Source organism: Talpa europaea (assembly GCF_964194135.1).
Source record: "Talpa europaea genome assembly, chromosome: 2".
Lineage (NCBI taxonomy): Eukaryota > Metazoa > Chordata > Mammalia > Eulipotyphla > Talpidae > Talpa > Talpa europaea.
In genome coordinates, this window is record NC_140068.1 from 123998235 (window position 1) to 124024904 (window position 26670).

The 26670-nt window shown below is 44.3% G+C and overlaps 2 protein-coding genes across 2 annotated transcripts in view; one reads left to right on the forward strand and one right to left on the reverse strand.

Moving 5' to 3' along the window:
- LOC311188305 (patr class I histocompatibility antigen, A-126 alpha chain-like) overlaps nucleotides 1–13544 on the reverse strand; it is a gene marked incomplete at its 5' end in the record, with an annotated part of 162461 nt that extends 148917 nt beyond the window's left edge. Inside the window, one exon of the mRNA XM_084259430.1 lies at nucleotides 13452–13544. Within this exon, the coding sequence (XP_084115556.1) occupies nucleotides 13452–13544 (93 nt within the window). The remainder of the gene's footprint in view (nucleotides 1–13451) is intronic.
- Nucleotides 13545–15889: 2345 nt separating this feature from the next.
- LOC311188306 (patr class I histocompatibility antigen, A-126 alpha chain-like) lies at nucleotides 15890–20967 on the forward strand (the record flags this gene model as incomplete). Its single annotated transcript, XM_084259431.1, has 6 exons — nucleotides 15890–15908; nucleotides 18764–19033; nucleotides 19249–19524; nucleotides 20097–20372; nucleotides 20492–20691; nucleotides 20887–20967. The coding sequence occupies 6 exons, from the start codon at nucleotides 15890–15892 to the stop codon at nucleotides 20965–20967; spliced, it is 1122 nt and encodes a 373-aa protein (XP_084115557.1).
- Nucleotides 20968–26670: the final 5703 nt, after the last annotated feature.

The following is a 26670-nucleotide window of genomic DNA, read 5'->3' on the forward strand; positions in this document are numbered from 1 at the left end:
AAGCAGGAACAGCTATACTTATATCAGATAAAACAGATTTCAAACTCAAAAAGATAAAAAGAGACCCCAATGGTCACTACATTATGATCAAGGGGACAATACTTCAAGAAGAAATAACACTCATTAACATATACTCACCAAACGAAGGAGCACCAAAATATATCAGACAACTGTTGTCCTCTCTGAAAACAGACATCAGAGAAAACACATACGTAGTGGGAGACTTCAACACACCACTATCAACAATGGATAGATCAACAAGACAAAAAATAAGTAAAGAAACCAAAGCTCTAAATAAAGACCTAGAGCAATTGGGCTTAACAGACATCTATAGAACACTAAACCCCAAAAAAACGGAGTACACATTTTTCTCAAGCGCACACGGATCATTCTCCAGGATCGATCACATACTGGGGCACAAGACAAACATCAACAGATACACCAAGATTGAAATCATATCAACCATCTTTTCTGACCATGAAGGCATCAAACTAGAAATAAACCATAAAAAGAAGGCAAGGAACTTTCCTACCTCATGGAGATTAAAAACCACACTACTGGAAGACCATTGGACTAATGAGGAGATCAAAGAAGAAATTAAAAAATTTTTTGAATTGAACGACAAGGAGGACACCAATATCCTAAATGTATGGGATGCAGCAAAAGCAGTAATAAGAGGAAAATATATAGCAATAGAAGCTCACATCAAGAAACAAGAAAGAACGCAAAGAAACAACCTAATCTCGAAGCTCAAAGATCTAGAAAAAGAACAACAAAAAAACCCCAAAACCAGTAGAAGAAAAGAAATAATAAAAACCAAAGCAGAAATAAATGAAATTGAAACTAAAAAAACAATCCAAAAGATCAATGAAACCAAGAGCTGGTTCTTTGAAAAAATCAATAAAATAGACAAACCCCTAGCCAGGCTCACAAAGGAAAAAAGGGAGAAAGCACAAATAAACAGGATCATCAATGAAAGAGGAGAAATCACAACGGACACAGCAGAAATCAAAAGAATAATCAGTAACTACTATGAACAGTTATATGGAAACAAGTTTAACAATCTAGAGGAGATGGACAAATTCCTACAACTCTACAATCACCCAAAGCTAGATAAAGAAGAAATAGAACACCTAAACAGACCAATTACAATTAGCGAAATTGAAATGGTAATCAAAAACCTCCCCAAAAACAAAAGCCCAGGACCTGATGGATTTACAAATGAATTCTACCAAACATTCAGAGACGAATTAGTGCCTATCCTTCACAAACTCTTCCAAAAAATTGAGAAGGAAGGGACAATACCAAACACGTTCTATGAAGCCAACATTACACTAATACCAAAACCGAACAAGGACAACACAAAAAAGGAAAACTACAGGCCAATCTCCCTAATGAACACTGATGCAAAAATCCTCAATAAAATTTTAGCTATCAGAATCCAACAATGTATCCATAAGATAATTCACCACGACCAAGTTGGATTCATTCCAGGGGCACAAGGATGGTTTAACATCCGAAAATCAATCAACGTTATCCAACACATCAACAAAAAGAAATATAAAAACCATATGATAATATCAATAGATGCTGAGAAAGCTTTCGACAAAGTGCAACACCCATTCATGATAAAAGCCCTTGAAATTCTTGGGATACAAGGAACATACCTCAACATCATAAAGGCCATCTATGACAAGCCAACAACCAGTATCATTCTCAATGGTGAAAAGCTGAAAGCAATTCCATTAAGATCTGGAACAAGACAAGGATGTCCACTCTCACCATTGCTTTTCAATATAATACTGGAAGTCCTAGCCAGGGCAATAAGACAAGAGAAAGACATCCAAGGAATCCAAATAGGAAAAGAAGAAGTCAAACTATCACTATTTGCAGACGATATGATATTATACATAGAGAACCCCAAAAACTCCACAGAAAAGCTAATTCAACTCATCAATCAGTTCAGTAAAGTGGCAGGATACAAAATCAACACGCAAAAGTCAGTAGCCTTCCTATACACAAACAATAAATCTGAAGAAGAAGAAATCAAAAAGACCATCCCTTTTGTTATTGAAACAAAAAAAATCAAATATTTGGGAATAAATCTAACAAAAGAGGTAAAGGACCTATACAAAGAAAACTATAAAACACTGTTAAAAGAAATAGAAGAAGACACAAAGAAATGGAGAGACATCCCCTGCTCATGGATTGGAAGAATAAACATTATTAAAATGGCCATCCTTCCAAAAGCAATATACAGATTCAATGCTATTCCAATCAGAATTTCAATGTCATTCTTCAAAGAAGTAGAACAATTATTGATGAAATTCATATGGAATCACAGAAAACCCCGAATAGCCAAAGCTTTCCTGGAAAAAAAAGAAGGGAATGGAGGCATCAGACTCCCAGACTTCAAACTATACTACAAAGCCATAATCATCAAAACTGCATGGTATTGGAACAAGAACAGACATACAGACCAATGGAATCGAATAGAAAATCCAGAAATAAACCCACAGATTTATGGTCAACTAATCTTTGACAAAGGAGCAAAGAATATGCATTGGAGCAAAGAAAGTTTGTTCAATAAATGGTGCTGGGAAAACTGGGTCGCTACATGCAAAAGAATGAAGCTTGACCACCACCTCACACCATACACAAAAATCAACTCAAAATGGATTAAAGAACTAGACATAAGACCTGAAACCATAAAATATATAGAAGGAAATATAGGCAAAACAATACATGATTTGCACATCAAAGACATCTTTACAGACACATCACCCAAAGCAGTGATAGTGAAGGCAAAGATAAACAGCTGGGACTACATCAAATTAAAGAGCTTTTGCATAGCAAAAGAGACAATAACAAAAACAAAGAGAAACCCCACCAACTGGGAGAACATTTTTGCACCCAACACTAATGATAAAGGACTGATCGCAAAAATCTGCAAAGAGCTGATGAGTCTCAACAACAACAAAGAAAATAATCCAGTCAAAAAATGGGCAGAAGAGCTTAAAAGAAACTTCTCTGAAGAGGAAATGCAAATGGCCAACAGGCATATGAAAAAATGTTCAACATCACTTGTCATCAGGGAAATGCAAATCAAAACTACCATGAGATACCATCTTACACCAGTGAGAATGGCACATATTAAAAAAACTAGCAACAACAAATGTTGGCGAGGGTGTGGAGAAAAAGGAACTCTTCTGCACTGTTGGTGGGAGTGCAAACTGGTCCAACCACTGTGGAAAGCTGTATGGAGATTTCTGGACCTACTAAACATAGAGCTTCCATATGATCCAGCAATTCCACTCCTAGGTATTTACCCAAAGGACACAGAAACATCAATTCCAAAGAACACCTGCACCCCTATGTTTATAGCAGCACTGTTTACAATAGCTAAGCTTTGGAAACAACCCAAATGCCCAAAAATAGATGACTGGATCAAGAAGATGTGGTACATATATACCATGGAATATTACTCAGCATTCAAAAAAGAGAAACACATGCAATTTGCATCAACATGGATGGCGCTGGAAGGGATCATGCTCAGCGAAATAAGCCAAAAAGAAAAAGAAAAATACCGGATGGTCTCACTCATAGCAGGAATCTAGAAAACTTAAATAAGGGACCAGGAAAATGAATAACTATAAGAAAGTGAAAATCAAAATCAACAAAAAACTATGAACCAGAGACACTTTTAGGGGGGCGGGGGTGGGAGGGGAGGGATTGGGGTCAGAATTGGGGGGCTGCAATTGTATGGGGAATATAACAATAAAATTTATAAAAAAAAATAAAAAAAAAAGAATGATTACCTAGATTTACTAAATTTAGGATATTTCCAGAAACAACCTTTTTCTTTTTTCCTTTTTAAAATCAGAGGAACCTACCTTAAGGCAGGGCAAACATCCAGAGGGAAGATTTTGTCATATGAAGTTGTTCCCTCCTCGTCATGTGAAATGACCCACAACCACCTATAGTTTAGATCCCTTCACACAGAATATAAACCCCAGACTTGCATCATTTATTTCAGAATTTATAATGTAAACTCTCCATGTATCTGTTATTAAATTTGATATTTTCTCCTCCTCATCTGTTTGATATAAATGTATTTGTCTATTGTCAGAAGAACCCAGGGGGGTGGGGAAAAATTCCCCCCTGTATCCTAACACAGGTATCCACGCTCCTGCCCTCTACTAACTGTATATGGTACCTTCCTAGTACTCAGTGCAAGGTCTGGGGTTTCTCTCCGTATCCCTGTTCTGCCCTTAGTCTTCAGGAGGTCTTTTGTAGTTGTGTTTGGGGTGGGCTGTCTACCTCCATTTCCTGGTCCTTCCCTCAGTGGGGAGAAGAACCTAACCCAGGGTAAGGCCCATGTGTATCTCTGGGGTGACTCTGAGTTCTCCCGGAATCACTCTCAGGTCTCCTCAGACTCCCATCTGTACCTGGGGACAGAGAGTAGATGTTTTTCTCAGTTCTGCAGCTCCTCACCCAGACGTACATGCTGCTCATCAGCAGCACCATGACGTGGGTGTTGGGGACTTCCCCTAGTTCTTCCTCTCTGACTTCAGCAGGATTTCCATGCCTGAGTTCAGGGTCTCTCAGTTATTTCCCTGCTCCCTCAGACTGTACTGTGAAGGTCCGTGGAAAAGGGCCAAAGGACATGCAGGCCCCTGTGTCTGAGCTCTTGGGGATTCTAAACCCTTTAAAATTGCATTAAAGGCTCAGCTGCTTTTTCTTTTCAGCTTCCTTTTCCCCTGGATTTGCTGCCCAGGATAAAAGCAGCTCTCCTAGGAGGTTGTTGTCACTTTTTGATTTTGGTTCATTAGGCTTTTTTACAACCTGAATTCTCTTCGGGCTTAAAAAAAAAAAACATGATTTTTGTAGATTATCTGGGCAGGAGCAGTGTTCTCTTGTGGATGTGAAAGTCAAGATAGCTTTTTCTATCATGTTTTATGTTGAAATGGTTACAAGTGAACTATGATTAACTTTTTAATGCATTCTCTTGAAATTCTCATCATCACCCATTAAAAATTTGGTGGAGCAGGCAGTTGAGTGCAGCGCTGTGTAGCTGACCATGGCCTCTGCAATGCAGGTTCAATCCCAGCCACCCTGGGAGCTACCCACATGGAGCGGCAGACCTCTCCTGTCTCGCCTGCTGCTCCCCTCAGCAGTTTATTTCAGTCAGTCTGCCTGTTCTGTTCCCCGCTCTATCTCTGGTGAATCCGCTCACCCTCCTGCACATCTGGCCTGTACCCAAGTTCTTGTATAAATAAATAAATCTTAAAAAAAAATTGCACATAGGTGATTACACCTTGAAATCATTTTTACAGCCTATTCAAACACTTGCAAGAGTAAATTTATATTTAAAGATTTTAATAGTTTTTCCTTTTAATTTATTGAAAGATGATATGTTAAATTTTAGCTTGCAATAATGCAATCAGAGTTCAAAAACTGTATTTTACATATGAAGTATTTGAAAGTAACAATGAAACTCTAATTTATAGAACATGAATACAGTCATCTGCGAAGCTAGCTAGATTGCCAGTAAGAGCACATGGGCCACAAAGCAACATTTATCCAATATATATGAAAGAGATTTGGAGTTATATTGTGTGGGCCCATATCTGAAAGGTGTCCTGACCACCTTCACCCCGACAACTTGCACCTTGGGCTGTGAGCCCTGCTCTTTGGGCATTTGGAATACAAACTTGTGGGTGCATGGGTCTCCTTGTCCATGATGGACAGTGGCATGCTTTGCAGCTGGCTACCAATATAGAAGGAACTATTCTGAAAGTCATCCGAGAGAACAATGGGCCCCCTTTAGACTTCATCATGTTCGGGTCAGCCTTCAAGGAGTCCTGGAAAGAACTTGTGTTTCTACCACTTCTGACTTCCTTAATTGTGCAGGGGGCTGAGGGAACCAGTACCTCTCCATCTTGTGAAACCATCAGCACACACCACTTGAGAAGCTCAGAGACAGAGCTTAATGTCACACTGCTCCAGGTCACTTAGCCTCCCATCTCTACTTTTACTTAATCCTGTATTCTGAGCTCTGTTTCCAGTTATCAAGTTGCCAGATAAAGTGCATATAGAAATTTTAGATCAACAGTGCAGATGAAATCTTACTATAAGCATGTCTCAAGTAGTGTACTAGACATATACTAAAAACACTATTCATTCTTTATCTGACATATTTTTTCGTTCTAGCATTCAAGTAGCCTAGAGTTAATCTAACCTGATAATTTAGACTATTCAAAGATTTTTATTCTTATTTTTAATTTGTTTTATCGTAGAGTCCTGTATTTTTATTTGTTAAATTTGGACACTCTTCTCACTAGAATAGAGGTAGTAATAAGGTAAACCCCTGACTATTTTAGTCCTTGATGAGTGATGTTGAGTTAGCCAGCACATTCAAACTTTTGTATCCTTCTGGGTCCACTGACAGGGTTGGGTGAGACTCAAGGAGATAATAAATGTAGTAAAAGTTGCTCTATAGAGGTAAAAGTCAGCATGATGATTACAGAAAATGAGAGACTCTAATTAAAGTGCCTGGGTCTTTAAACAGTCCTTTTGCACTGCTTTCCTTTTAGGCAGTTTAGTTGTCATTGGGGGAGACAGAAGAGTGTCCTGGGGATTTCTAAACCTGAGTCCTCGATTTGAATCATGACTGCCACTTAATGTAGTGGGACACTGTACAAACTATTTGCCATTTCTATGCCTCAGCCTCTCTCTTTGTAAAATTGAGGTACTGTTAGCACAGCTAGCACTCAGTATAGCACCTGCAGGTATCCGGTTCTCAAGGCCCTAGCAGATCAGTACTGTTTCACTAAAAGGCAACTTTGTGTTCCTTCCATCACATCAAATAGAGGAGATTGCCTCCCGGACCTTTTTATAAGCATTTCCTTAAGATATCACTGGATGGGCCTCCCCTGTGGAGCAGCAGTTAAGCACTGGGCTGTGAAGCTGCCTGCAGCCTCTGCAGCACCAGTTGGATCCCTGGCCATTGGCCATGGTCCCACATGGTGCTCAGAACTCTCCTGCCGCACATGCCACTCCCCTCAGCAGTGCATTTCATCACTCTGCCTGTTTTGTTCCCCACTCTGTCTCTGGTGAATTCTCTCACTCTCCCCCGCTTCTGACTGTACCCAGTGCTTGTGTTAAAAAACAAAACAAAACAAAACAAAAAAAAACCAGATATCACTGGATGTGCTGTGAAAAAGTTTCTATTATCAGAAGTTTGGAAAATGTTGCATATCACATGCTCTTTTGAAGCTTTACAGCACATATTTGCACATCAGAGCTTCTGATATTCTCCATTATAAACAACTACTTATTTACCCAGAATTTCTTAAACTCATTTATGCATGAAACACCTTTTTTTGTGACCCATCTGTTAATATTCTATGTAACTATTTTCACCTGTCAACATTCCTGTTAAGTCCTTTTAAGGCAAGAGAGAAAGTGAAGAGGTACTATTGTACAGATAATCCAACACTAAATAAAAGGGGGATATCATTTAACTTTGCAAAATTAATCAAGAGAGGAAGTACAATTAGTGTAAAAAGCTACTGGTGTCAGGAAATATTTCTCAAATAAGCTCACAAAGCAAGAGTGACATGAATACACTATTTGTAGGTAGCATAGAATATATCCAAAATACTGAAAACGGTCAGGGGAGAGCACAAGACAGGCTGCTGTTTTTCATTGTTGGATTAACTCTAGGCTAGTTGAATGCTAGAATGAAAACGAATGTCAGATAAAGAATGAATAGTGGTTTTGGTATATGTCTAGTACACTACTTGAGACATGAGAATTCATGTCTACTTGAGAATTCCTCTACAAAACCTGATTTTAAAAAATGTTAATATACTAGCTGGATAAAAAAATTACAAATACAAAAAAAAAAAAAAAACTTTTGAATACTGAAAAGTGTTCAGACTAGGTGAACACTGGATTCAACCAACCCTAGAACCATTGGAAAAGGAATGTCTGGGGACATTCCATTACCCTCCAATCCTCCACAATTCTAATAGCAAATGGAGCAGTGATGAATCGCTGCTAGCCAGCTGGAACTGCATGCACTGCTTTTACTTGCTCCCTTTCTATTTTATGTTTGACTTAATAGTCCTCTCCCCCTTTTTCCTTCTCACAATTCACACCACTCTGCAATTCTTCATTGCAATGTAAGATTAAAAAGAAATTAGTAAGCCCAGGGCAACTGGCTGATTATTGAATTCAACTACTGTGCCATCTAGACAATAGTATGACTACTTTTCCTCCCAGCAACACCACACATGCCTGCTCTTTTATGGCATTTTTTAGCAAAAAGATCCTGAAAATCACTAGTAATCCTAAGATAACAAGAATTTCAAGATTCAATAAGCTTTTGAAAGGGGATCCAGATGTATTCTCTAAGCCCCTTTAAATCACAAAGCAAGGCAAGGTGGCCTGACTGACTGATTAAATGATTATTTCTGCCTGGACTTAATTTCTGGCATTTTTGGGAATTCATCTGTGGTCTAGAGTAAAGCATTAGTCTTAATCTCAGAAATCTGAATTTGGCTTCTCTTAGGTTGACATGTGTAGCTCCCATTAGAGATGAATTCTTGTCTATTAAAACTCAGTTCAGAAATCATCTCCTTTCTGAACCCCATTTTCTCTCCTCCTTCCTTCGACACTTTTACACATAATTGCTCTTAAATTCACATACACACCTTTGTGCCTACACCTCCTAGGTTGTACTACAATCTGTGTAACAGTCTACACCCATTCTACTTACTAAAGGGTTCATTTTTAGACGCACAAAGGGTGTATATAATCCTCTTCCTTTGCATATGGGCAGGACTTGTGCCTAAGGTGGGTTATTGTCCCATGGATCAGGTTACTTTATATGACAAAGATGAGGGAATAATCCTGCTGTGATTACCATATGTTCTATAAAATTCTCAGAGCAGATGGCAGGGACACTGGACTACCAAGGTCTTGAATTTGGTCCACTGAGGTTAATTTTGAACTTCTGATCTCCAGAACAATAAAATAACAAATTTGTGTTATTTTAAGCCACTGGCTGTGTGGTAATTTATTTCCATAGCAGTAGAGATTTCAACCCCTGCCCCATTCTACATGATCTTTGGTGACTGTTAATCATGTACTTTTCCACTCCTTCTTCTTCTTCAAAGAAAAGACATAACCCAGATTTTCTAGACAAAGATCAGAATGGAAGACAGTTGGATCAAAATCATCCCAGTGCATCCCCCAGGATATCTTAAATGAATTTCAACACTTGAGATCCCTGTATGGCCATCCTTCCGAATGTTGACTGGTTACCTCTGAGCCAGTTAGAACGCTAGTAAATAACATTTGGTGTGGGCTTGGGGGTTTCAACCAGTCAAATGCAATTTCTTTTGCCTACAATCCAAGTACCCTACCAGCTATCATTTGGTGAGAACTTATTTTCTTCTCTCCCAAATATTCTCTGCAGTTTGACTTTACGTTTGAGATGTTGTGCTTTGTCTTTAATTAGGTTTTAACTCTATGATAATCAACTCTTTCTATTTCAACTCTTTACAAGAACTCTTACAACAATTCTAGAATTATTTATTTTTAGTACCATTTCACTGTAGGGAAACAGACACAAAGTGTTAATGTGCCCAATGTCACATGGCTATTTTGTGGATCTTGTTCTTACAAGTCCGCCACCCAGCCACCAAGTTATATTGTTTTCAAATAGGTGATGTCTGCAAAGAACGAAGGAAGAGGCATTTCTCACAGAGGGAAGGAAGAACCCAAAGTTAAGGGCAAGAAGTAGGCTATGCATATAACTGTTAAAGATAGAAAAGCTAAAGGAGGAGAGTATTTTCAGAGGGGAGGAAAATCGCTGACTAGAGGAACTAATCAATCAACCAGTGTTGGCTGTTCCTCCCAGTATTGTGTTTTGTGCTGTGATGTTTGGACAAAATATCAAGCGAAAAGAATTAAGAGAACAAAAGACCTGGTTCCTGTTCCAGTGGTCTTAGTAATCTAGCTCTGATGATAAGACCAGTGACCAATGGTAGTAAATTAAAGGGCTCTTTGGAGGATTACAAGAGATAATGGAAGAGAAATCTCTTAGTAAGGTGTTTGGAAGTAATGAGGCTATATAAATATTTAGTCTAAATCCAGTTTTGATCAACACTTCATCAGGGATAAATTCTTCGCTTAGACATGGTAATGCCTCCACTGAGATTTACCTTCCTCCTCTGGCTTCCAACACTGGTGCGTTCCAACATATCACCAGTAATGCTTGTTGGATAATGTGGCAGGAAGGAGTTTTCTCCTCCTACCTCATCCTCATTCCCTGGTCAGAAGTCCATTTTTGACGAGAAGGAGCAACTATGGGCATAATAATGCATGAGCTGTATATTTAGCAGTGTTAGCCTGTGAAAGGTTGACTATTTTCAGTGATTTCTTTTGAGGTTGGATTGTTTCAACCTAATGTTCTCCAGATGGAAGGAAGGGTCTAAAACCCTCCCCTACAGGATCATCTAGGAGAAGTTGTTAGTCTGGGTCAAGAGCCTAAGGGAAGTGATGAGGTCTGGGGAAGGGACAGAGATAGAAGAATCAAAAGATACAGGGGGGAACTGATGGTGGAATAGGATGTGAATGGAGAGGTAATGAGAGAGAGGCCAGTACATTTCTTCATTACTTCAGCAAATATTTCTAGCCATGCACTACATTTGAGGAAATGTGTTCATGGGAGAATTATCCTACCTTCAAGGATCTCAAATGACAGTGAAAACATGGACAATACACGAGTGAACTGGTGGAACAAGTAGAAAATGTTGGAGAGCAATAAGCCATAAAACAGAGAGAAAAGAGGGTAATAGACTGGAGAGCACCTGCGGGTGAATGAGACAGGGACTCATCACAGGACACAAACACAACCTGGAGCTCGGCCCTTGCATCCTAGACACTGGAATCCAGGTTTAGCTGGGCCTTTATTAAGAATCAGATAACACTCTCCAATGTGTCCCTTAAGAAAGCGTTTTTAGTGTATTGCCTTAACCTCCCCCCTCCTCCAGTGATCCGTTAAGGATCTTATTAAGGCTAAACACCTTGTATGGATCAGTGATGACACTACAGCTCAGGTACTTCTAGACCCTATTTTTTTAAAGATTTATTTATTCATGCATACAAGAACCAGTGCGCAGGACAGATGTGCGGGAGGGTGAGAGGATTCACCAGAGACAGAGCGGGGAACAGAACAGGTGACTGATGAAATACACTACTGAGGGGAGCAGCGGGTGAGACAGGAGACCTTCATCACGTCAGCGTGTATTAGGAAACAGGTCAGACTGAGAACCAGAAGCTGTATGCTGCTCCCCACCCTGTGCACAGCCCTGTCCTTGTGGGAGCTCGAGGAGAACCTGGGAGATCACAGGGTTCTCTCCCCTTGTCCTCAGCCCCGTGGCCACACGGGGGCGCTGCGGCGCTGTCCTAGTCTGGCAGCCAGGGGAGAGGCTGGGTGTGCGTGTGACTCAGGCTGAGAGGGTGAGCTGGGGCTGAGCATCACTGGGGGAGGGGGTGAGATGCCCTGTGAGCAGCCCTGGCACCAGGCCGAGGTGGGGGGAGTGGGGGAGAGGAGAGGCGGCTCTGGAGCTGCCCCGTGTCTGAGGCGCCATCTTCTCTCCCCACAGCCTCTCTCTGCAGCCCCTCGATGACCACACCCTGGAGACCGCAAAGCAGATGCTTTTCCCTTCAGCTCCCCGTTCCTTTCCTGAGGCTTATTTTAATTTTTTTTTTAATTGAAGTAACACTGATTTACAGTACTGTGTGTGATTTAGGGGAATAATTTCCCATCGAAATTACCAAAGTAGATATTTTTCTCTTCCACTCCCTGTCCCTTTGCTGAGGGCTGTTTTTCAAATTGCAGTAACATTGATTTACAATTCATGTAGGGAACAGGCTCCCATCTCTTCAGAGGTAGTGACCACACCACCCCCTTCCTCCAGCACCCAGAGTCCTTCCCCAGATCCACTGTGGCCCCCACATTCTGCTCTCCCCCTCCCTCCTGGACAGAGAGGCAGGGACCTGCTGTCTGGGTCCCTCAGGCCTTGCTCCTGCCGCCTCCTGCAATGACAGTAAAGGTTTGTGGTTCTGCTTTCTATTTCCTTGGCGTATCCTTTCACCCTTTCAGTTTTAACCTATATTTGTTTGTATAGAAAGTCTTTCTAACACACATAGAATACAAATCTCCTTGATATTGTCCAATCTGATAATCACAGGCTTTTTAAAACATTTTATATAATTCTTACATCATTTTTCATTTTTGTATAATGTATGCATTTTCTTTTTGGTTGTATTCCCCATACAATTCCCACCCCCCTTATTCTGACCCTAATCCCCCTTCTCCTCCCCCCGCCCCCCACTGTAGTGTGTCTCTGGTCTATAGTTGCTTGTTGATTTTGATTTTTTTTGTTGTTGTTGTTAAAGATTTATTTATTTATTTATACAAGCACTGGGTACAGTCAGAAGAGCGGGAGGGTGAAAGAATTAACCGGAGCCAGAGCAGGGAACAGAACAGGCAGAAGGACCGAAGTACACTGCTGAGGGGAGCAGCGGGCGGCAGGAGAGGTCTGCGCTGCCATGTGGGATCCTTGTGCGGTGGCTGGGGAGCAGCCGGGGATCCAACTGGCACTGCAGAGGCTGCAAGCAGCTTGGCAACCCAGCGCTCAACCACTGCGCCACCGGGGAGGCCCTGATTTTGATTTTTACTTTATTGCAATTATTCTTTTTCCTGGTCCCTTATTTAGGTTTTCTAGATTCCTGCTATGAGTGAGACCATCTGGTATTTTTCTTTTTCTTTCTGGCTTATTTTGCTGAGCATGATCCCTTCCAGCTCCATCCAAGTTGCTGCAAATGGCATGAGTTTATCTTTTTTGAATGCTGAGTAATATTCCATGGTGTATATGTACCACATCTTCTTGATCCAGTCATCTATTTTGGGCATTTGGGTTGTTGCCAAAGCTTAGCTATTGTAAATGGTGCTGCTATAAACATAGGGGTGCAGGTGCCCTTTGGAATTAATGTTTCTGTGTACTTTGGGTAAATACCTAGGAGTGGAATTGCTGGACCATATGGAAGCTCTATGTTTAGTAGGTCCAGAAATCTCCACACAGCTCTCCATAGTGGCTGGACCAGTTTGCACTCCCACCAGCAGTGCAGGAGAGTTCCTTTATCTCCACATATTCGCCAACATTTGTTGTTTCTAGTTTTTTTTAATATGTGCCAGAGAATCACAGGCTTTCATTGGGATTTAGTTAATTTTTTTTTTTTTTTTTTTTTAGTATAATAACAACTTTACTGAGGACGGGTGGTGGGAGCTTGGTTCAGTCGGAAGCTGCACCGGCTGCGGGTTCGGGCACTGGGGGCTCTGTTAGGTGCTCAGTTCTAGGAGCAGAACAAACTTGGGGCCGTGGAGAAACCCCAAAGGAACAGCGCGACCCCAGCACCACAATCACTACGAGGCCAGCGGCGAAGGTCCCTGAGCCCAGCCGCATCGCGCGCGCCCTCCTGGCGGGGTCTGGACTCTGCCTGACCCAAGCAAGCCTCTAAGGCCACTAAGCTGGGCGCTCAGGGGGCCACATCTCATGGCGCCGGCAGTGCCTAATTTCTTTATTTTTATTTTTATTTTATTTTATCTATTTTTTACATCATTTTTCATTTTCATTTTTGCACAATGTATGCATTTTCATCTTGGTTATATTCCCCGTACAATTCCTGCCCCCCTTTTTTTGACCCTAATCCCTCCTCTCCTCACGCCCCCGCCCCACAGTGTGTCTCTGGTTTATAGTTGCTTGTTGGTTTTGATTTTTACTTTATTATAAGTAGTCTTTTTCCTGGTCCCTTATTTAGATTTTCTAAATTCCTGCTATGAGTGAGACCATCCGGTTTTTGATATGGTTAGATTTGTCTGTCGTTTTGATGTTTATTTTTTCATTGTCTCACAACTTTTTCATTCCATTTTATCATTTTCTACCTTTATTTGATTTAAGGAAATATTTTTCTGTGAAATTAATTCTTCATGTGCTTTAAATATATTTATTTCAGTACTTTTTATTGTTGTAAATACTTTATCTTTCATTTTTCAATATCTACTTAATGGAACTACATCCCATAACATATAGGAAATTTACAGCAATATAGTTCTATTTAACCACCGTGATGTTATTCATGTAATATATATGTTAAACCAAAATAAACACAAGCCAAATAAAAGTATAAAACAAAAAATGTAAGCAATCATATCTGTTCAATATGTTAAGACAAGCCTCAAAAAAAGTACTCTGCATGTCTCTGTTGCTAGTTACTGCTGTAATGTGTGAGTTATTATCTACTGTCATTCCCGAGGCCTGGAAGAAATCCGTTAACATTCCTTGGGACAGAACTCCTAGCAATGAATTCTCTGTTTTTAATTCACTCTAGTGTATTAACTTTGTCTTCTTTCTCCCTGCTTTTATTTCTTAAGATCTTTACATGAAATAAAATTTACCAATTTTAGATGGACAGTTAGGTAAATATAAATAATAGAATAAATAGACAGATAAATGAATATTCTAAATAAATATAATCCTGGAACTACCATAGAACACAGACTGCACAGCCCCCTCATCCCAAAATGTCTCCTGCTCCTTTATATATTTTTTTGAAATTTATTTATGTATTTTTACATTGTTCTTCAATTTTATACAATGTTTGATTTCTCCTCTCAGGTGTTGTCCCCAAGAAAGTGCCTCCACCAGGACACCCAGGAACATCACCACAGACTCTGCTGCTCTTCCCTCCCCAGATGAATGTCTCCAATGTATCGTTTGCTGCTAGTTTTGTCTTTTTTCACCCATCCCTTGTATGGTTTCCTATGTTCCTCCTCTAAGTAAAACCATCCAGTATTTTTCCTTTTCCTTCTGACTTATATTTCACTGAGCATAATCCCTTCCAGCTCCATCTGTGTTACTGCAAATGGCATCTTTATCTTTTTTGATTGCCGAGTAGTATTCCCTCGTGTATATATAGCACATCTTCTTGATGCAGACATCTGGTTTTGGGCATTTAGGTTGTTTCCATGTCTTAGCTCTTGGCAATAGCTGCACCTTTATATTTGATCCTCTTTCCATACCCCAGCCAGGCAACCGTGTCTCCTTTCTATCTGTACTCTGAAGTTTCTCACTCTGTTAGATTTTATCACCATGAGGGAGTTCTCTATATCTGCCAATGAATTCTATTTTGAAATCTTTTATGGCTGATTTTAATAGAACCACTCCAATCTCCTTATGATGTCTATCATCATAGATTATCTTTTTTCCATAAATTTATTTTCAATGTGTCTTTATATTGAAACTTCATTTCTTGTAAGCAATATATAGTTCACTTCTACATTACTGTAAGTTTAAGCATAATCCTCTTATCACCTGTGTGAGGCAGACAACCAAGACTCTATTAGTCCCATTTTACAGGTAAGAGTGGAAACATTCCCATATTTAGCATGACACAGACCTAGGACCCAAGCCCAGGTCTTCCACACTCATAACTTCTTTTTCCAAGACTTCTTTTGTTGTTTAAGATTTTATTTATTTATGGGCCTCCCTGGTTGTGCAAGGGTTTAAGATACAACCTATGAAGCTCTCCACAGCCTCTGCAGCACAAGTTTGATCCCCGGCCAGGAAACTACCCACATGGCACAGCAGACCTCTCCTGTCTTGCCCACTGCTGCCCTCAGCAGTGTATTTCAGTCAGTCTCCCTGTTCTGTTCCCCACTCTGTCTCTGGTGAATCCTCTCACCCTCCACACCTCTGGCCTGTACCCCAGTGGTGGTTCCAGCTCGGGGTCTCACGGGGCTGCAATCACGATGTCAGGCCGAAGAAAAGGCTTGATGGACATGGAAGGATCTTCATAAAGATTCATCCATGTGGCTGCTAGAAAAAGCTTCAGTTCCTCACCATGTGAGCATATCCTTATCTGAGTGCCCACGCAGCACAGCAAATGTCTTCCCCAGAGAGGAGCAGGAGAGATCAAGCAGGAGATCGTGGAGCCTTTTGAGCCTCACTCACTGTGAAGTAGCAAAGGCACCCCAGCCTCCTCCATGAGCAGGGAGCCAGCAAGTCCGGGGACTCACAGGAGGGGAATTGGTCTTGACCTCTTGAGTATATAAAAAAAACCTGTGAAGATTTGAAAAACTTCTACTGTCTATCATCTGGCCACTAAATATTTATATCCTTTTTGTCAAAGAAAGAAAATTATGCCGATACCTTGTAGAGAATAGTCAGGCTTTATTCAAAGAAGCACCATGAAGAAAACAGGCTTAAATCTAAATACGTGAAAGATATAAGATTTAACACATCTGGACTCTTATTTTTCTGGGGATTCCTTTTCTTGCCCACTGAAGTTGGACATTTGCCTGAACCAGGCGAAATCTGCCCCTGCAGTGTGCACAGCTGGGCTCCTGCTCTGTTGCTTCAGTCTCTACTTGCTGCATTTTCATCCTAGGTCTTGAAGGGTTTGACTTGTCTCCATGTGATTCAATGGTCAACCCAGGTTTTTTGTCTCCATGCGATTCAATGGTCAACCAAGGTTTTGGACAGTGTCTACCCAGATGTTGGCATTCACTCACTTGTTGGTTATCTTATCCCTGGTGTATTCAAATACCCAAAGACTGCCACGAAATCTGATGTTTGATTCCTCAAGTCAGTAAGATTTTTCTTCTGGTTCTCTGAGCTTGTGTGGATCGGGGAAGTCATGAGTCATACGTGCAGAATCACAGATTGCACCAGGATGAGTCTGTCACTCAAGGGTAGAACACCCTCTAAGTTCTTTCTGGTTTTCCAGCAGTTTCTCTTGAGTGTCCCACACCTCAGCACAGTTTAGTGGTCATTCAGGGATTTGACAGAGTTTGTATTCAGATTTGGGATTGCACCTCTCTCTCTCTGTTGTTAAAATACATGTTAATTAAACTATTTGGACATGCCATATTTTAAGGATATACTTAAACCCCATGTAGAAAAATTCATGATTTCCACAAGAAGATAATTTTATTATACATTATATTTTATTATACTATTTTATTATACAACAAAGTATTGGGGGGCAGATACTGAAAGTTAAGAACATTGTAGATATGTACTGTCAATATGGTAGTTACTAGCCACATATGGCTTTTTAATTTTAAATGATACATAGTTAAATATGCAACATCTCAGCTCATGAGCCACATGTCAAGTGTTCAATAGTTAGAGGCACCATATTGGTCAGTACATATATAGAACATTTTTTTCTTCCAGAACATTCTGTTTGACAGCACAGCTCTTCATGCTTTGGGAGCATCAAGTCAGATGCATTAAACACATGTAAAGTCAAGGGGCCAATATTATCTCTCTTAAAGAGGAGGTGAGGTCCCTGGATGGAAATACATACTAAGCAGGTGAAAAACAAAATCAAAGAAGATTATCAGTGGGTCTGGCGCCTCGGACTCATAAACTGTCCCAGTTCCAAAGGGAAGCACCTGTCTCTCCAACTCCCTTCTCAGACTGAAGACTCTCTCTCATCATCTCTGAAATTAGTTCTCTTCCAGGGAGTACAGGGGCAAAACTCTAAGAAAAACTTTGGAAATAGGAAATCCAAACCAAAGAGATGGATGCTGGCAGAGGACACTTGGGAGACTCTCCCTGGTTCACTGAGAAAAGCATTTCCAGAGTCGGTCTGTGGAATCCTTGAGGTCACCGAGAACCTTTTCCGGGATCCAGGAGGTCAAAACTATTTTTATAACATCACTTAGACACCATTTGCCTTTCACTATTTTGGCATTTGCTAAGGTAAAACTTAGTTATTTTCTTAAAAATGCTTTGTTAGCATACATTGGTTATTAATATTCTAAAGTAAAGAAGTAATTCCATCTTAAAGCGCCTTTATTCTAGTAAAGTAAATATTTAACGGTATAGCCCACATAAAAATTATACATGGGATCCTTAATAATTTGTGAGACTGTAGAGACACCCTGAAAGAAAAAGGTTTGAGAATCGCTGACCCAGTTCCTGGGCCTGGACTCGGGAGACGGTGTGACTCGGGAGAAGGTGCAGGAGAGGAGGGGTCTCGGGGTGTGGCTCTCAAGGTCTCAGTCCCCAGGGCGCTGTCTGGGGCTGGAAGGTGACTGTCGGGGCTTCCTCACTTCCCCAGTTTCACTTCTCACAGCTCTTGTCGGGTCCTCCTTCCTGGATACTGGTGACTCACCCCGGGGCTCACTCCCCATTGCCTGGAGGTCTCCAGAGCAGCCAATCAGCAGCCCCGCGGCTCCCGTTCCAAAGCCCTCGCCCGCCCGCCGGGACTCCGTCTCCCCAGCCCGGGTGGAGGCGCGTCCTGGGGGATGGGGGGCGCAGCCCTCCTGCTCCTGCTCGCGGTGGCCGCGGCCCCGAGGGAGACCCGGGCGGGTGAGTGCCGGTTGGGAGGGGACAGGGCGCTCCCAGAGGCGGGAGCGAGGGCGCGGGCGGGCATGGGAAAGGCGCGACCTCGCCGACGCCCTAGTTGTCCCCCAACGTCGGCCCGCCCCGTCCTGGCCCCTTTCCGTCCCCCCCGAGACCCCAGCCTCCTCTGGCCCCCCGAGTCCCGGCCATTTTCGTCCCGCAGCCGCTTTTCACTCTCGCTCATCTTTCACCCACTTTCTGTCTCGCGCCCTGGGACTCGAGCCCCCGAAGGGGAGAAGAATATCCCGGGTCTCCCCTCCCGCCCCCAGGCCCCCACTCCATGAGGCTTTTCTACACCGCGATGTCCGGGCCTGGTCCCGGTCAGCCCCGCTTCATCGCCGTGGGGTACGTGGACGACACGCAGTTCGGGCGGTTTGACAGCGACTCCCCGGGCCAGAGTGTGGAGACGCGGGCGCCATGGATGGAGCAGATTGGGCAGGAGGAGCAGGACGAGGAGACGCAGCACCAAAGGGACAACACACTGAGGTTCCGAGCGCAACTGGACACCCTGCGCAGCCTCTACAACCAGAGTGAGACCGGTGAGCTGGTGCGGGTCCGGGCCAGGTCAGCACCCCCATCCCCACGGACGGGGGGGGGGGGGGGGCTTCGCTTAGGGTCTCCCCCTCCAGGCTTCTCCACAACCTGCCCGGGTCCCTGGGAACAGTCAGCGGGACTTTCACCCGGTTTCATTCGGTTTAGTTTATTCAGGGTGGGTGCAGGCAGGGTGATCTCAGGGTGACGCGGGCGGGGACAGGCTCTCACACCTTCCAGAGGATGTCTGGCTGCGATGTGGGGCCCGACGGGCTCCTCCTCCGCGGATACAGCCAGTTCGCCTACGACGGTGCCGATTACATCGCCCTGAACGAGGACCTGCGCTCCTGGACCACAGCAGACACGGCTGCTCAGATCACCTGGCGAGAGTGGGAGGCCCAGGGTGTGGCAGAGCACTTCAGGAACTATGTGGGGGTCAGGTGCGTGGAGTGGCTGCGCAGATTCCTGGAGTACGGGAAGGAGACTCTGCAGCGCACGGGTAAGAGGGGCCTGGAGGCTCCCGGGCCCCCCAGCCTGGAGTCACTGCGGGAAATGAGTCCTCTCTCTAGTGCCGAGAGGGGGGCTCCCCTGGGTTTCATGTTCTGCACGAGAGAGACTCCCAGAGACTCCGGCTTCTCCTGAAGGACAGTGAAGGGATCCCGTCTCTCCTGAGAAAGACAGACAGTCCCTGACCTCACACGTCACCGGGTCCTTTTGACCAGGGGCCTGTTTGAGAACCACGAGTTTCTCTCTCAGTCTTGTTTCTGGTCTGAGAACATTTTCAGTTATGTGATTCCTGCTTTTCTGTGTCATTCACCTTCCACCCAGGTCAGGAATAAAAAGTCTGTGTTCCCCTCCCTCTGCTTCATCCTACCCTGGGTTCTCATCCTCATTCTAGGACTTTCTAAGGAATAGGAGAATCTCACAGATTCCCCAGATTAACCTGTTTTTTACATTTTATGCTTTTTCCTGCCACACTAGTTGTCTTGTCCATTGTGAGGATGGTCTCATGAGGATTCTTCAGTGTCCATGGAGGAAACATAAAGTGAGTTTTCTGATTTACCACCTCAGATCCCCCAAAGACACGCATGACCCACCACCCCACCTCTGAGGGTGAGGTCACCCTGAAGTGCTGGGCCCTGGGCTTCTACCCTGCGGACATCACCCTGACCTGGCAGCGAGATGGGGAGGACCTGACCCAGGAGATGGAGCTGGTGGACACCAGGCCTGGGGGAGATGGAACCTTCCAGAAGTGGGCGGCTGTGGTGGTGCCTTCTGGAGAGGAGCAGAGATACACGTGCCACGTGCAGCATGTGGGGCTGCTGGAGCCCCAAGTCCTGAGATGGGGTGAGGAGGAGGATGTGGGCACTGAGGCTGTTCTCAGGGCCATCAGGAGCCCTTCTGGAGCCCTTCAGAGGGTCAGGATAAGGTCTGGGGCTCAGGGTATGATCTTCCTTCCCTTCCAGTGCCCCCTCCTCAGTCCTCCATCCCCACCGCGGGCATCATTGCTGGCCTGGTTCTTCTTGGAGCTGTGCTCCCTGGAGCTGTGGTGGCTGCAGCTGTGATGTGGAGGAAGAAACTCTCAGGTAGGGAAAGGAGTGGGGGATCTTGTCCACTGGGGGCTTCCATGTCCCAGGCAGAACTTGCCCTACCTGTTTTTTGGGAAGTGCCATCCACACACGTGTGTTGCCCAGAGAGCATTTGGTCCAGTCCCCCCTCGCCTCATTTCTTCTTTTTCACCAGTACTGACCTGGGTCTTTAGTCCCAGTTCTGGAAACTTCCCTGTGGTGCAGGATTAGAAGATTCCTTTCGGCTTCTGACCTGACTGCTCTCTGGTCTCACATGATTTTTCTACCCACAGGGAGACAAGGAGGAAGCTACCCTCAGGCTCCAGGTAAGTGTAGATCAATGGTTTGACCCTGAGCCTCTGGGGACAGTGTAAATGGACTCCATGGGGGAGTCACCCTCATCTGTCCCTCCTGTGGTGTCATCTCTTACCAGGTTCTGTTTTGTTCTCAACCAGGCAACAATAGTGCCCAGGGCTCTGATGTGTCTCTCAGCCCCTAAAGCATCTTTTAAAATGAATGTGATGAGGGCCCTCCACGGTGGCACAGTGGGTTGAACGCAGTGCTGTGAAGCTGTCCGCAGCCTCCGCAGTGCAGGTTCGATTCCCGGCCAGCCAGGAAGACTCCCACATGGCGGGGCAGAGATCTCCTCTCTCGCCCGCTGCTCCCCTCAGCAGTGCTTTCAGTCCGTCTGTCTGTTCTGCTCCCCACTCTGGTGAATCCTGATTCACCAGATCTGGTGAATCAGGTCTCTGGTGAACCTTCTCACTCTCCCGCGACTTGGGCCTGTACCCCAGCTCTTATATAAATAAAAAAAAATTTAAAAAATGAATGTAATGAGGCTTCTTTTGTTCACACCCTGGACAGCACCTGGTATTGTGCAGAGTTTGCATTTTCAGTCTCTCCTAGGTGTGATGGTGTCACTGTTCTTAACTGTGGTAGTGAGCATTTGTTCATATTTTCACTTTTCTATGAATACAGTTGCTGTTTGTATAGAAGTTTTGTACATTTTTACAGATGAAGTGCTGTTCATTTATTACACTATTTTTGTCCTTATTAAAATTGGGTTATTTCTTTCTGATCATTGAGTTTTCGGCATTTTTTTGTAGATGCAGTCCTTTGTCAGATTCGTGATTTGCAAATGTTTCCCCCCAACTCTGTGACCTGAACTCCTTTACTGATGGGAAAACAAACAGTATTGCCCAGACAGGAGCATGGAGATACATATATTTGGAAGAGAAAAGATAAATTGCTAGGTTTTGAGCAGATACTGGCTGACTGGGGTGTTTGAGGGTGGAGGGGAATGACTTATGTGTATCCTTGAGTGTTATTTAAATGTCCTTGTATGAGCATGAAATATGCTTTCTAAAGTAAATTGCATTTCATTCCTCAACTTGTAAAACTATTCACACATCATGACCAAACTAGGTGTTAAGACCAGACTGACATGTGGGTTACAAGTAATAGACCTGCTCGTCATAGTTGCAAAGTCATGGTTTCCCTTTGGGTTTACTCTGGTGTTGTCCGTTCTTGGGGTGTTGGACACATGTGTAATGTCCTGTGTCCATCATGAGAATATCATACAGAGTATTTTCACTGCCCATAGTGTCTTCTGTGCTCCAAGGAAGCAAAAGCAAAAAGAAACCAATGGAATCACATCAGACTAAAAAGCTTCTACATAGTGAAGGAAACTATCGTTAAAATGAAAAGACAGTATCAAATTGGAGAAACTATTTGTACATCATCAATCCAACATGGATATAATATCCAAGATCTACAAAGAACTCCAAAACAAGAAAACACCTCAAAACAGAGGAGAGGAGCTAAATAGGTACTTTTCTAAAAAAGATACACGTGTGGCCAATAGATATATGGATACAAGTTTATCATCATGTGCTGTCAGAAAAATGCCAATTCAAACCACAATAAAGGCCTCCCCTGGTGGCGCAGCGGTTGAGCAATGGGCTGCGAAGCTGCCAGCAGCCTCTGCCAGCCAGTTTGATCCCCGGCCGCAGGCGAGGGTCCCACATGGCGCAACAGACCTCACCTGCCTTTCTTGCTGCTCCCCTCAGCAGTGTATTTCTTCGACAGCCTGCCTGTTCTGTTCCCTGCTCTGGCTTTGGTGAATTCTCTCACCTGCCTGTGCTTCTGACTGTACCCAGTGCTTGTATAAATAAATAAATAATTCTTGGGCCTCCCCGGTGGCGCAGCGGTTGAGCGCCGGGTTGCGAAGCTGCCCGCAGCCTCTGCAGTGCCGGTTCGATCCCCGGCTGCTCCCCGACCACCAGAGGAGGCTTCCCACATGGTGCGCAGACCTCTCCTGCCGCCCGCTGCTCCCCTCAGCAGTGTACTTCGGTCCTTCTGCCTGCTCTGCCCCCCGCTCTGGCTCTGGTGGATTCTCTCACCCTCCCGCGCTTCTGACTGTACCCAGTGCTTGTATGTATGTATGTATAAATCAATCAATAAATAAATCTTTAAAAAAATAAATAAATAATTCTTTAAAAAATAAATAAAACCACAGTGAGTTCCCACCTCACATCTGTGAGAATGACCCATTGAAAGGTGTGGAGGAAAAGGAATTCTGGCACATGGTGGGTGGGAATGATGTCTTGTCCTGTCAGTGGGCAGAATGAGGGGTTCCCTGGACCCTCAAAACTGCACACTCTACATGGGATCTGCCATCAGCTGCATAAAGACAAAACATACACTAAAGCGTAAGACCTTCAATAGAAAAGAACTTTAATACAATTACTATAAAACAGAGAATCAGTGTGCAATAGAGAGAAGAAGAGAAAGAATATAGTTAGAATAGTTCCCAAGTGAAGCACCCACAGTTACCTACCCCTCATGGGTAAATGCCCAGCCAAACAGGCTGGGCCCAAAGCAGGCCCACTGGGGCCCGAACGCCTGCCACAAGGCTAAGGCACCTACTGGTAGAGACCCATGGGAAAGGGGCAGGAGGGGCCAGGCAAGTCTGGAAGGAAAAGAACAAAATCAAAATCCACAACAAGATAACAGCTGCCATTGTCAGCATCCCCATGAGTCTCTCACCCGTGTTTTTAATCTCTTTCACATGACTCTTTCCATGTCCCCAGCTCCGTGGCACAAGTCCAAGTGAGAAGCAAGGCGTGGTTTCTTCTTCACATGTCTCTCTGCTCCATGCACCTCCTCTAGCCTCCTTTCCCCATCTTGCTCCACGTCTTCCTCCTCTTCCTTCGCTTTTCATCCCTGCTTAGCTCCTCCTTTCCTTAGGCAGGGCGGTAACTTGGTACCTCTGTTTTCTGTGGATAGCACATTGGTCCTGCCCCTATGGAAAAAAAAAATGAAGGTTCCTCAAAATAGACCTGTCCCATGGTCAAGCATCCCATTCCATAGTATTTATCCAAAGAAGGTAAAAACACTAATTCCGAGGAATGTGCGCCTCCTACGGTCACTGCAGCGCTGTCTACCATAACCAAGCGATGGAGACAAACTAAGTGCCCAACGGCAGATGAGGGGATAAAGAACACAAGCTATACACACCGTGGAATACTACTCAGCTGTGAAAAAGATGAAATAATTGAATTTGCAACAATATGGATAGATGTGGATGGGATTATACTAAGTGAAATAAATTTGAAGGAAAAAGTTACATACAGATGATTTCATTCATATTTGGAATATAAAGAAACAAAGTTGGGACAGATGAAACTAAACCAAAGCATATTCTATATATATGACTGCAGAATTGAAGCTATGGCTGGGGGTAAGAGTAGGAAACAAAGTAGGGAGAGGGCCCAACAGACTATAGTGAAGACTACGGGTGCCCTTAGGGTGGGTGTGATTTGGTAACAAACATCTGAAGAGATGTGACCCTTGCCTCTGAACACATGCAGTGTGTAAACCAATGCTAACCTCAACTGAATAATACAATGAGGGGGAAAAGAAAAGAAAAAGGTAAATTGTCTCCTCCATTGGTCACTGACCTCAGGACTTGGCCTTCGCCTCCTCACTGTCATGCAGGGTGAGGGGCTGGTTGCCCACAAGGGCAGAGGCAGGAGGTGCAGGGACTCCTGGGGCTGCTCAGACACCGCTGAGTAGAGACACTGCAGAGAGGGAGGCTCTGAGGGGACCAGAGACAGAGGGCCAGAGTAACCCCAGTGCTGAGTGAGGGTCTGGTTCCCAAGGAGAGGGGAATGTGCGTGTGTGTGTGTGTGTGTGTGTAACAAGAATGACAGGGTACACAATATAAAATGATGGGAAGTCAATTAACATCAAGCCCCAGAATAAAGTAATTCAAATTTCACACAGTGTAAAGAGTGTCAGAACAACACCCCAATAAATACAGTTCCATGGAGAAGGAGCTTCTGAGTGGGACTGAAAAAGCATTGGACCTGCAGAAGAGGAGGAGGTTTAGAAATACCTCATGGTTGGCTTGAGGTGTAAGAAACTGGGCGGGACCCCTCCTCCTGTCCTGGCCCCTGCTAGGATGTGGTGGCATCTTCACCCCTGACAGCTCACTCATTACCCGAGTGTTAACATTATCAATGGTCCACTGCATTCCCAAGATGTCCTCCTGAAAGCATCCCCATTGCATAGTCCCAGCCTCTCTGCCTCAATCCTCACCCCCACTGCAATTCTCCAGGGTCTCACCTATAGGGGCGGAGATACACTTCAGAGCACAGGGACTGTGGCTGCCTGGGGGAGAACACAACAAAACTTGGTGAGAGATGAGACCACAGGAGAAACTGATGAGAGTGACTCCCCCATGGGCTCCATCTACACCATTCCCAGGGCTCAGGGATCCAAGCCTTGACCACACTTACTTGCAGCCTGAGTGTAGCTTCCTCCTTGTCCTCCTGTGGGAAGAAGCGTCAGGTGGGACCAGGGAGTAGTCAGGTCAGAAGTCCTAAAGGAATCTTCTAATCCTGCAGAACAGGGAAGTTTCCAGAACTGTGAGTAAAGTCCCAGGTCAGGCCTGGGAAAAATGAGGAAAGGAGATGAAGGGGGACTGGACCAAATGCCCTCTGGGCAACACCCGTGTGTGTGGATGGTACTTCCCATTAACCAGGCAGGGCAAGTTCTCCCTGGCACATGAAAGCCCCCAGTGGACAAGATCTCCCACTCCCTTCCCTACCTGAGCACTTCTTCTACCCCCTCACATATGAACCACCTTGTGTGCAATGAGCACACCAACAAAGAAAACAGAGCCGGAATTGAGGACCACAGCAAGGATGGAGAACTGAGGAGGTGGCACTGGAAGGGAAGGGAAGGTCAGACCCTGAGCCTGAGGCCTCGGTCTGACTCTCTGAAGGTCTCCAGAAGGGCTTCTGATGGCCCCGAGTCAGCCTTTGTGCCCACATTTCCCTTCATACCCCATCTCAGGACTAGGGGTGCTATCAGGCCTTCATGCTGCACGTGACATGTGTATCTCTGCTCCTCTCCAGAAGGCACCTCCACAGCCACCCACTTCTGGTAGTTTCCATTCCCCCCTACTCCCAGCCTGGTGTTCAAAGCTCCATTTCTTGGGGCCATGTCCTCCCCAACTCGCTGCCAGGTCAGGGTGATGTCCACAGGGTAGAAGCCCAAGGCCCAGCACCTCAGGGTGACCTCATGCTCAGAGATGGGGTGATGGGTCACATATGGAGATTGGGGGGCCTGAGTAGGAAGAAATGGAAATTTAATGCTTTTTGTTCCCTCCATGGACACTGAAGCAGCCTCATGTGACCATCCTGCAGTGGACAGAACAGTATGCTTGGAGGGAGGGGCACAAACCCAGAAACCAGCCTGCTCTGGGAGTCCGGGATAGCAGGTGGGAGCCCAGGGAGGGATGCAGGTCTCTATAAACATTTTGTTGCTGACTTGGGTGGAGGGTGATGACACAGACAGGCAGGAGTGAGATCTCCAAAAATGCTCTCTGACCAAAAAACAAGATCTCGAGAGAGAAACTCATTGTTCCTACAATGGCTGCTGGTCAAAAAGATCCAGCGAAGGGTGACTTCAGGGATGGTCTCCCCTCTTTCTCAGGAGAATTTCTATTCTTAAACTGTCCTTCAGAAAAAGTAGAACCCCCTGGACCAGTCTCCATCCCAGAGCTGGAA